Source organism: Mesoplodon mirus (genome assembly GCF_964341445.2).
Source record: "Mesoplodon mirus genome assembly, chromosome: 18".
NCBI classification, from domain to species: domain Eukaryota; kingdom Metazoa; phylum Chordata; class Mammalia; order Artiodactyla; family Ziphiidae; genus Mesoplodon; species Mesoplodon mirus.
In genome coordinates this window covers 24,886,369-24,897,679 of record NC_138994.1, presented here as the reverse complement: position 1 = coordinate 24,897,679, position 11,311 = coordinate 24,886,369, and the positions used below count along the sequence as shown (strand labels likewise).

The 11,311-nt window shown below is 52.9% G+C and overlaps 1 protein-coding gene across 1 annotated transcript; it reads right to left on the bottom strand.

Annotated features, from left to right (window-relative positions):
* On the bottom strand, positions 1-10,213 carry CACNG1 (calcium voltage-gated channel auxiliary subunit gamma 1; the record flags this gene model as incomplete). The annotated part of the gene is made up of 4 exons (XM_082604254.1): positions 1-227; positions 682-819; positions 1,936-2,010; positions 9,979-10,213. 4 exons carry the CDS (start codon positions 10,211-10,213, stop codon positions 1-3), a joined length of 675 nt encoding a protein of 224 aa, XP_082460380.1.
* Positions 10,214-11,311: the final 1,098 nt, after the last annotated feature.

Genomic DNA, 11,311 nt, shown 5'->3' with positions numbered 1-11,311 from the left:
CTAGTGCTCGGGCTCGGCGTCCATGCAGGACTCCCAGGGGTTCTGGGGCATCCGCGGCAGGGAGAAGAGCAGGAGGGCAAGGCCGCCGAGGAAGAGGAGGACGAAGGCCGCGCAGGCGCAGGCGAAGGACCAGGAGTAATAGTACTTGATCCAGACGGTGTCCTCGCTGTCGATCATGCGCTTCACCGACCGCCGTGTGACCTCCACCGAGACGAAGAGGCAGAGACCTGGGGGCAGAGCTGGACTCAGGGCCCCGGGCGCCCCCCGCCCCCGCGACCGTTGGGGCTTCCGCGTGGGCTTCAAGGTGGAGGCCCGGCCGGGGGAGGGGCGGGGGGCATGAAACGGCCCCGAGACTGAGGTTCCAATCGGGAAGCTGCAAAAGTGCGCCCTTTGCCTTTAACGGCCTTTCGTTCCTTCTTTCGTTAGCACTATTTTAAAGTTAATTTAAATTTTTGTGAGTAATTAGCATCCTCCGTGCCTTGAGGATTAAGTCTTGGTAAGAAATGGACAAATTGCCGAGATCTAACCCCTCCCGGCCCACCTGCCGTGGCTGAAGCCCTGGGCAAGCTTGCCCCTGGGTGGAGCCTGGGAATCTGTCCACACCGAGGCCCCAGGCAGGCATGAGAATGGGGTCGAAGCATCCCCGCAGACCCGGCACCCGGACAGGAGCCCCCATCCTACCCGCAAAGACGTAGAACATGGATGCTGGCCTCAGCAGGTAGTCCCGCTTCTTCCGGAAGGACAGGAGCACGCAGATGGTTCCCACGATGACGAAGCCCAGGCTGAAGATGGCAATGGCTGCGGCCGAGATGCTATACTCTGTGGCACACGAGAGGGCAGGGATGCCGGGACCTCAGAAGGGGCCTCATCCCCTGCACCTTTCGTCACCACTGGTTGTGCCTACAGCCAGGTAAGTGACAGTACCACATTCTACTATTCCCTTTTCCCAGGTGAGAAAACTAAGGTCCGAGAGATTAAATCACTCCTTCAGAGTCGCACAGTGGCTAAGGGGTGGGACCAGGATGTGCACACGGCCTAATTCCTTCTCGCAGGTCAGGCACCAAACTGAAGTTCCTCCCTCCAGGGGCAGAGGCCTTGGAAGGAAGCGTGAGATTTGCGGCTGGAGACCTTTCTGGAGCAGAAACCTTCCTCCGAGTGTCAGGGCAGAAGGTGGCACTCAGGTTGGCGTGGTCTGTCCTGGGACTGACAAGCAGCCTCTGGACGGATGACGGAGTGTGGCTTGTTACAGAGCTCGGTGCCCAAGAGGATCTGCGTCTGTGTGTGCCAGAGTGTGTGCACCTGTGCATATGTGTGCATGCGTGCATGTTTGCATGTGTGTGCATGTGCGCGCGTGTGTGTGCATACCATGCCGCGTGCAGTCTTCTGTACACATGCACATGCGGGTCTCTACTCAGTCCAGGGGGTGCCTCCGAGCTCGGCGGTTCCCACAAGGCCCCCCAGGGCACGTGTGCCTCAGGGGCCCTCACGCATCTGCCCCAGTCCCCACCCTCTGCTTCTCGAAGAGCGACTTATAGGCGAGGGAGGGACTCAGACAGACTCCCCGCACACTCTGAGCCGCCAGCCCTGCAGACCATCACAGGGATGTTGCGTCCTTGTTCCATTGTCAGAGCTCCTGTGACTGTGGCGTCCCTTGGGCTCTGTGGGAAAATGGACTCCTTCTGCCCTTTGGGAGCTACCAGGCAAGTCTCTTTTACAACCTCGCCCGAGCCCTGATGCAGGGACGCTCAGGGTGCCTGGAGATGGATGATGCCGTCACGGGGCACAGAGGGTGACCAGGCTGCTGCTCAGCTGCATCGGGAGGGGCTGCTCATCGTCAAGATCCGGAAGTCGGGGCATTTGCACCTGTGATTTTCCGGTTCAGCAGCGTGACGGGAGCCACTTTTCCTCCCCTCCCTGCTCTCCACACAGGCTCACCTTTCTGAGTGGTAACTTCGAAGATCTCCGAGCTCTCGCCTGGGTTAAAATGCCTGAAGTAGGAACAGTTTTTCTCTGCAAAGGAGGGAGACGGCCTATGAGTTGAGAGAAAGGGCTGCAGCCGGGGCAGGGACTCAGCCGAGAGAGGGCGGGTGCAGTTCCCCGGGGGGCTTCTGCTCCCCAAACCCTGCCTCTGGGCTGAAACCAACCCTTAGACCAAAACATTGGCAGGAAAGAGGGTTGCATAAGAGGCTGGGAGATCATCAGGGAGCTGAGGCTGACTGAGTCCAGGGGGCTGAGAGCACTGGGGTACTGAGCCCATTAGGCAGACAGCGAAACTGAGGCCCAGAGCTCAACTCATCTGTTAGGGGGTACAGGACCCGTGGTCAAGCAAGGGCCAAACAGTGGTTCTCAGCCAGGGCTGATTCTGTCCCCAGAGGACACTGGGTGGTGTCTGAAGACATTTTTATGTCACAACTGGGCAGGGCTGCTACCGGCATCCAGTGGGTAGAGGCCCGGGATGTGCTGAGCATCCTACCATGTACAGAACAGCCCCCTACAACACAGAATTACAGGCCCCCAAATGTCAGTAGTGGTGAGGTTGAGAAACCCTGGTTCACATCCAGTCTAGGGCTGGGTTTCTTATCTGCATCCAGGCCCACCCTGAGGCACTGGGTGTGACCTGGGAAGCAAAGTGTTTTCAAGAACTTTCCAGGAGATTCTGATGTTTATCCAGGTTTAGAAGCCTGGCTCCCGGACCCTTAAAATGCCCTTCAAAGGGCTTTTCTGAGTCGGCCCTCTATATGGACTTGGGGGAAGGGCAGAGAACCTCTAACTGTGGGCCAAACATGACCAAAAGCTCATTTCATTAGGCCCTCAATGCCTGTGGCCATAGAAACAGCCCAGATAAGACCTCCCCAGGTGAGCTGCTTGGCCCAGCTGATTAGTGTCAGAAAAGCCATAGAAGATCTGTGCTGGCAGTAGGACCAAAAATATGGATTTGATGGGGGGCAGAGGAAGAACTCAGAACAAAGAAATTCACACTGATTTTCAATATAATTTCTCTTCCGTTCTTCTCCTTTAATCTCTCTTCTAACTAGATATACTATAAAATCAAAGGATAGTCTTATTGCTTATTGAATACAGTTTAATATTCTATACTCTTGATTTAGGAAGTAGATGAATGGGTTATTTTATACTATTTTGTTTCTTTATAAAAAAAAAAACTAAATTAGGTTGCTTTTTATTTCTGTGAGGCCCTTCATTGAATTCTTTTTCCTGCAGATCCTTGAACCTCAATAGAAAAACAGCTCTCCTCCTAGTTTATATAGTATCTAGTTTGTGCATCCATTTCTTTACCTACATTCAAATGATCACCAGGTGTTTGATGCCTAGTTTCTTTTGGAAACAAACCTGAGGTTTGCGAAGTCATAGCTTTCATAGGGGTCCAGGCTTCCGTCTGCCTGACCTGTATAATCTTGTTCCACTGAAGCCTGTGGCCTCCATTTCCCCTCCCCCAATATCAGGGTTACTGCTGCTCCCCTAAGTCCAGGAAGAGAGTGACCCCAGGAGATGGAGCCTGGTTTAGCAGCAGTAAATGTTCCATGAGGTAAACAGCCTTTTCTTTGAGCTTCTATATTTAAATCACTTTCCTTTTGAGCTGAGTTACCTGGGGTGTGTGACTGCTGCTGGTGATTCAGGAGTGATGCTGTGCTTTTCTCTCTCGCAGCTTCTGGTGTTATTTTAAAGCATAATGGAACCCTCTTATATTTGTTAGATTATTAGCTATAGATTCTCTTGAATCCCTGCTTCAAAATGGCTCGTGCGAAGTCACAGGTCTCCTCATGTCTCCCTCCGGACAGAGGAAAACTTCTGTCTCTTTCTTTAAGGGCCAATCTCAGTCGTCATTGAAAACCCTCTGAAAAGAACTGACTGAATTCAAGTATGTTTCACGGTCAGTTCCCTCCCTGACGACGCACAAGCCAGTTAAAAGCCTTCGTTCGGCACGAAAGGCCCGGAGATAAAGGCCCATCGAGAGCCCGGCCAAGGCCCAGCTGTCTGGCAGGTCCGCGTTGCCAAGGCTCCTCTTTCACAGGTAGTGTTCGAGGTGTCAGCCCCCCATCAGACAAACACCGGGCTCCTGGGGGAGCCACCCTGCAGACTCGGGGGTGGGGACGTGGGCCCAGGTGCAGTCTTCCCCTCCCTCTCCTCCTCTCTCCAGTGCTCTCTCACATGGGCGCTGGGGGGCACCCACGCAGGGCACCTGGAAGGCTCAGCTTTTCTCTCATGTGGCTGGTTCTCGGGCTTGAGGATGGGTGAGCCAACCCCGTCTGTTCTCTTGGACTCAGCACACGAGGAAGGCCAGCAGCCTCTGCGCTGAACCAGGAGAAGCGTCCGCTTCAGGGCCCCGTGGCTGCCCGTTGGAGACCACAGCCCCTCTGCGGTCCCGTTCGGGATAAATCAGCTCGGGCACCTGCCAGTGTCACTCAAGAACTGCCCAGGGTCCTGTTGGGATGGGCAGTCCCCACCCCCGCCCCTTAGCCTGGGTGCTGTCTGGGGGAACCGCATCAAGGGCAACTTGTAAAGCAGGGACATTCGAGATGGGCCCTGCGTGGGTAGCAGGCGGGAGGGAGAGCCTGCGTGCAGACCGTACGCCTGCTCACCTCTGCCCCCTGCGCCCGGTCTACATCCGCCTGCTCAGCACCTGCAGCTTTGCCTCTTGGGCTCCAGCCCCTTCACTGGACAGAAGGAGCAAGTGTTTTGGACCTGGTTGGCGTAGGTACCAACGCCTGGGTGGTGACCTGGGACCAGAATTGAGCTCCAAGGCTCCTCCGGCCTCCTTGCGTCTGCAAATGGCTCACAGTGATTTTCACATTTGCATTTCTTTTTTTCTGTGTTTCAGAAATGTCTACCATGGACAGTCGTAAGACTCAGTGATCTAAAAACTTTAAGTGGATTATTCCTTAAAAAAAAATGTCGTAAATCAGTTATTGGGGTCGGACTATTCAGCTCACCAAAGATTCTGATTAAGGGAGGGACTATCTACGCAGAACCATATCTGTGCCAATTTCAAAGAACTAGAACAGAGGCACATTTAACTCCAAGCTGAACTCGAGTTAATATAAATCTTTCTCTGATAGTTGGAACAGCTTGTATGATTAGGGGGTGCCTCTGGGTTATCACTGAGAATGTATCAACCCAATGCTGGTTGATGCAGACTTTAATATATTAAAAACAAAAAAACAAACAAAAAAAAAACCTTGTTGATTTGCACAAAACCAAGGGAACAAGTGCTCTGGGGGTCAGAAGAAATGTGTCACCCACTTGTTACTTGCACCAATGCCAGGGCTGTCTTCACCCTTTTTGTAAAAGAAGTTCTTGATGCTCCCAATTAGTGGTTTCTCTGTGCTCTGTGTTCCCCCATCCCTCTGATCGAAAGGGGTTGGAGAAATCCTCAAGACCTGACCCCAGAGCTTCAGAGCATTGCTGTTGTATGGGGGAAAAGTCTAGTTATGGCCAGTCTCCAGCATGGCCTCCTGCGGGTGGGAAGGGGAGCCTCTGAGATTCTTGGGGTCAGGAGTGTCATGTTCTTTCATTTGGCTCCAGTCCTGCCCCACGTACTGGAAGAGAAGATGGGCCACTAGAGAAACTGGGCACTGCTGCTGCCCCGTGCTAAAGAGGTAGAGTCTGAAAAGAAACAACACTCCACCCAGCCCAAGGGCAAGGGATGACCCTTCTGAGGATTCATTTGGGCTTTCAGACAGGCAACCTCTTCTGACAACTGGGAAGCCCCTGCTCTCATTCTGGAGACACTGGAATTGACCTCAGATGCTGATGTTGTGCGTGGCAGTCCTTCTAAGACTCGTGGTCAGTGGAAAACCCAAATTAGACCATTTGTGTCCTCAGAGCCTCCAGCTTTCTATGGAAAATGTTCCTCTATTTCACCAGCTCTCGATGCAGCTTCCTCTAAATCATGTCATGTCAAAGTTGGTCTCCACCGTGTTTGCTTGGGTCAGCAGCTTTTGGGAACGGTGTTTGTATGTGCAGTGGAGGGTGTGGGGAGGGGCTGCAGAGCAAAGAAACTCTGGATTTGAGACTTTAGCCTTCGGAAGACGCCTCTGAGCCTCAGTTTCCTCACACGTAGAATGAGGACCCCCTGTAGAATCCAAGCCTCCTCACCAGGTGGTTGTAATAAGTAGTATAATGTAGCAACTAAGGTGAATTTTAGGTGTATGAGTCCTGGCTGCTCTGCCGTGGTAATTGTGTGACCTTGGTCAAGTTACTCTACTTCTTAGTCCCTTGTTTTCTTTATCTGTAAGATTGGCTGATGATAATAGTATGGACCTTGTAAAGGATTTTGTGAGGATCTGATGATCCTGATTACTGTCTATCTATCATCTATCTATCTATCTATCTATCTATCAGCATCTGTCATCCCACTGCCTTCTGGCCTCCATGGTTTCCAGGAAAAAAAACTGTTTAATCTTACTAAGAATTTCTTGTATGTGATGAGTTGCTTCCTCTTGTTGCTTACAAAATTCTGTGTCTTTATCTTTCAATGGTTTGATTACGATGTGCCTAGGTATGAATTTATCCTGCTTGGAGTTCATTAAGCTTCATGAATTTGTAGATTAATGTTTTTCATCAAATTTGGGAAATTTTTAGCCATTATTTTTCACGTAACCTTCCTGCTCCTCCCCCGCCCCCATCTCTCTCCCTCTCTCCTCTTTTTTTGAGACTGCTATTATGCATATGTTAATACATGTGATACTGTCCCACAGGTCTCTGACGCTCTGTTCATTTTTCTTCATTTTTCTTTCCTGTCTGTTCCTTAGACTAGCTAATCTCAATTGACCTATCTTCAGGTTCACTGGTTTTTTTCTCCTATCTGCTATATAACCCCTCTAGAGAATTTTTCATTTCAGCTGTTGTACTTCAAAACTCCGGAATTTCTCTTGGGTCTTTTAAAAATTGTTTATATCTCTTTATTGATATTCTCTATTTCATGAGATATCATTCTCATCTTCATTTTAGTTCTTTAAACATGGTTTCTTTCAGTTCTTTGTATCTAAAATAGCTGGTTTAAAATCTTTATCTAGTAAGTCCAATATCTGGGCCTCCTTAAGGGTCTATTGGCTGCATCCCCCATCCCGACCCCCACCCCATGTATGTGCCATGCTTTTTTAGTTCTTTGCATGCCTTGTAACTTTTTTAATTTAAAATTTAAAACTCAACATTTTAAACAATATAATGTAGCAACGCTGGAAATTAGATGTCCACCCTTCCCCAGGGTTTGCTCCTGTGGCTGTAGGTTGCTTGTTAAGTGATATTTCTGAATTAATTTTGTGAAGTCTGTATTCATGTACGGTCAGTGAAATCTCTGCTCAATTAGTTTGGTGGTCAGCTCACAGAGATTTCCTAAAATGCTTGGAACCAACACATCTCCCAGTCTTTACTGAGGGGCTTTGTGCCAAGCAGAGGACCAAGCACTCAGCTAAATAGCCTACATTTCTGCCTTAGTCTTTTTTTTCTTTCCCTCCCTCCCTCCCTTCCCTTCCTTCCTTTCTTCCTTTCCTCCTCTCTCTCTCTCTCTCTCTCTCTCTCTCTCTCTCTCTCTTTTCTCACACAGCTGTTGGTTTTCAAGGCTATGACAGAGTCAGGGAGGGGAGAACAGGAATAGTGCACGTTAAGACACCACAAAGCTCATTGTTCCCACTGAGATTCACCAGTTTTTCTTGAATAAGCACTTGCTGGATTGCTGCAAGACTGGTTAATTTCTCGAGTTCTGAAAAAGTTTATTCTGACCATTTTGGCTAATGTTCTCATTGTTTTTATGGAGAAGAGGATTTTTGGAGGTTCTTACTCTGACATTTTTTCTGATGTCATCCGAAGTTAATATATGTAAGGCACTTAAAAAACAATGTTTGGGGGACTTCCCTGGTGGCCCAGTGGTTGAGAATCTGCCTTCCAATGCAGGGGACACAGGTTGGATCCCTGGTCGGGGAACTAAGATCCCACATGCTGCGGGGCAACTAAGCCCACGTGCTGCAACTACTGAGCTCTCACGCCTCAAGTGGAGAGCCCATGTGCCACAAACTACAGAGCCCATGTGCTCTGGAACCTGCACGCCACAACTAGAGAGCCTGCTTGCCGCAACGAAGATCCCATGTGCTGCAACTAAGACCCAACGCTGATAAAAATAAATAAATAAAATAAATATTTAGAAAAAAAATGTTTGGCAGACAGTGCTATGTTTGTATTTGCAGTTGTTGATGTTGTTGTTAATAAATGAGCGAAAACAAATGAACTCTGTTCCTCCCTCTGGAAAAGAGTGATCCAACAGAGCACAGGAAGGGTGGGTGGGGAAGGAAAAAGTCCACTTGCAGAGAAAGGAGGGAAGAAGGCAGGAATACACTTCGGAAGCTTGTTGGGGGTAAGGCAGTGCTCATAAGTATGGAAGGTATGGTTCTCTCTGGACCAGGATAAGACAGCCTGGAGACAGACTCTGCTCAGGCTCAAGGCCAAACCATGCCGGCTCGTCCCCCGTGGCTGGTCCACTCGCCTCCCTCCCGCCTGTCTCTCCTTGTATAGACTCACCTCACCTCTGTCTTCTTCTGCTCTGTAAACTCACCAGGCTTTAAAAGGCTGGCGCCAAGGACAGGTGGACAGGACCTTAACAGTGCGTTCCCATGCATGGTCCCTGGAGACCCTGCCCTGCCCTGCCCTGCACAGCGGGGTTGGCTGGATGAGGCACCTGTTTATGGGTGTGCTCAGCAGTGGCTGAGGGGCGTGGGCATCTGGGCTATGTGATACCCTTCAAGCACATGTCCATGCCTGTTAAAGCCCTCAGGCCTGGGACTTGGTGTTTCCAAGAGAGCTGGGTGTTTATGAGTCTTCCGGGTAGGAGCAAACAGGGCAGGGGTTTCCTGCAGCCACAGCAGGAGGGGAAGGAAGAGAAAGGAGCCAAGTGGCGGAAAGGGGTTTGGGCACCTTCCTCCCCACATGGACCGCAAGATCTTCGGGGACTTAGCGGTGACTTTCTTGAAGGTAAGGGCTCCAGGAACAGCCCGTCTGATAACAGAGGGAATAATTCTGAAAACCAGGTGGGATGCTGCACTCACCCTGGTCCACTGTCACCTTGGAGTGACAGCTGTAAGCACCGGAAGGGACTTTATGTTGCTGAGCCCAAGATCCGTATTTTATAGGAAGAAGCAGAGGCTGTGATGGGCTTTGTCAACCCCCATAGTCCTTTGGGGGTTGTGGCCTCTGATTCCTCAGCACCCACTCTATTCGCTATGAATGGGGAGGGCTCCACGTCTGCAGAACAGACTAGTCACCCTCGTACAGGGTGTTCTGGACAAAGAGCTCTCCTTCAATATGCGCTTCGCTCACATGGCAGGAAATCGAGGACGGCATTTAAATCACAGTGGAAGGAAACACTTTCTAATTCCGAAGGGGTCCTAGGTCAGGGAGGATGCGCAAAGGACCCACAGTTCTGGCAAAAAGGCAGGTGGCTGCTGCACAAACATGCAAGCCGGGCCGTTGCTCATGGCCCGTGTCCAGGAGGGTCTCCCACTTGGTTTCGTGCTCTGCTCTTGCCGTCTTGAAATTCTTAATAATCATGACAAGGAGTCCTGCATTTTCATTTTGCACAGGGCCCTGTAAGCTCTGTGGCCGATCCTGTCTACACTGCAGCCTGGAGGCTGGAGAATGAACCGCCCCCCTCCCCCGCGCCGGGCATCCCTTTCACCTGAGGACAGGGGCCTGTGTTTTCAGGGAGAGGGTGGGGCCGGGCGCACCCGGAGCCCTAGTCTGGCTCCTTTCCTGAGCCTCTGTCCGCCCATCCAAACCTCTGCCCTGGGCGCCGAGCCCCGAGCCCCAGCCGGACGCAACCAGCTGCAGCCGGACGCCCTCGCTGCCGGGCCTGGCGCGGGCCACCGGCTGAACCGCACGCCGCCCAGCTCGCGCCCCCGGGCCCACGGGCGGGCGGCCTTCCCCGGAGGGACCAGGAAGGGCAGGAGGGGTCTGGGGAGGGTACGTTACCCCCAGGCAGGGTGATGGGTCCGCAGCTCCTGTCCCTGTTGTCGCCCGGGATGATCCGCTTGGTGCAAATCCGCCAGAGGCCGAAGTGCGCCGCCTGGCAGCTGGCGTTGCTGTGCTCTGCGTGGGGGCTCAGCACGGCCCAGTGGTCGGTCACCACGGCCACCAGGGCCAGCACGATGCCCGCCAGGATGCACAGGAGGGTCAGGCGGACCTTCGGGGCTTTGGTCTGGGACATGGCGGCCACGGAGCGGCGGGCGCTGGGGCAGGCCCGGCGGCCACGTCCTCCCGGGCAGGTGGCGGTCGCGCTGGGGCGGCGGCAGCTGTTCAGTGTGCCCGGCGGGGCCGGAGGGGGCCGGCCGTGGGCGGAGGGGCGCTGGCCGGGCTGAGCAGCTGCCCAGACGTGTCAGCGGCCTGCAGAAGCTTCTATTAATGCCCATCCCGGCGCCTCGCCGAGGACGGCTGCTCCTCGGGTTTCAGGGCCGTCTTCGCTCCTGGAGCCAGAAGCACGCTGTTGGGGGGTGGGGGCGAGGAGAGATGGCCCTGATGTGACTGCAGACGCTCTCCGCGGGGGACCTGAGCTGGAAGGGGCGAGGGGCAGGCAGCCGGGGCCCGGCTGTGCGAGCATCCTCCTTCTGGGCCTGGAAGGACCCCGGGGGACGCAGACTGCGTAGCCTCTGTCCTTGCACCGGGCGGGCCGGTCACCGGGGGGCGGGGGGTGAATGGGTCCTCGTCCTGGGGGTCTGGGGGGAGCCGGCCGAGGGACACGTCGGGGATGCCCTGCTTGGGGCCTCTGGAGCCCACCGCCCAGGCGAGCGCTCCAGCCCTGAACCCCACCATGCCCCAAACGGCAGGAAGATCTCCGGTGGTTCCTGAGCCTCGCATCATCCCACACTTTTCCTTATCAATTCTCTTTCCATCCCCCCAGTGAGGTCTAGAAGAAAAGCTCTGTCTGGGGTTAGTAAGTCTTTAACACCTTTCTGATGCTTGCAAATCCAAGACTAGCCTCGAGAGGACAAAAAACCCAGCTGGATTTGACTGTGGTCTAGGTCCTGTTGTCACTGTACCCTTGTAGTTTTCCCTTCTATTAATGGCAGGTAATAAAGATTTTCCAGTTACATTGTCATTTACAAAATAAGTATACTTAAGTAGGAACAGCAGAAGTAGGTCGATTTACAGGTGACTATTAAGAGGGTAAGGGGCGCTTCCCTGGTGGCGCAGTGGTTGAGAGTCCACCTGCCGATGCAGTGGACACAGGTTCGTGCCCCGGTCCGGGAAGATCCCACATGCCGTGGAGCGGCTGGGCCCGTGAGCCATGGCCGCTGAGCCTGTGCGT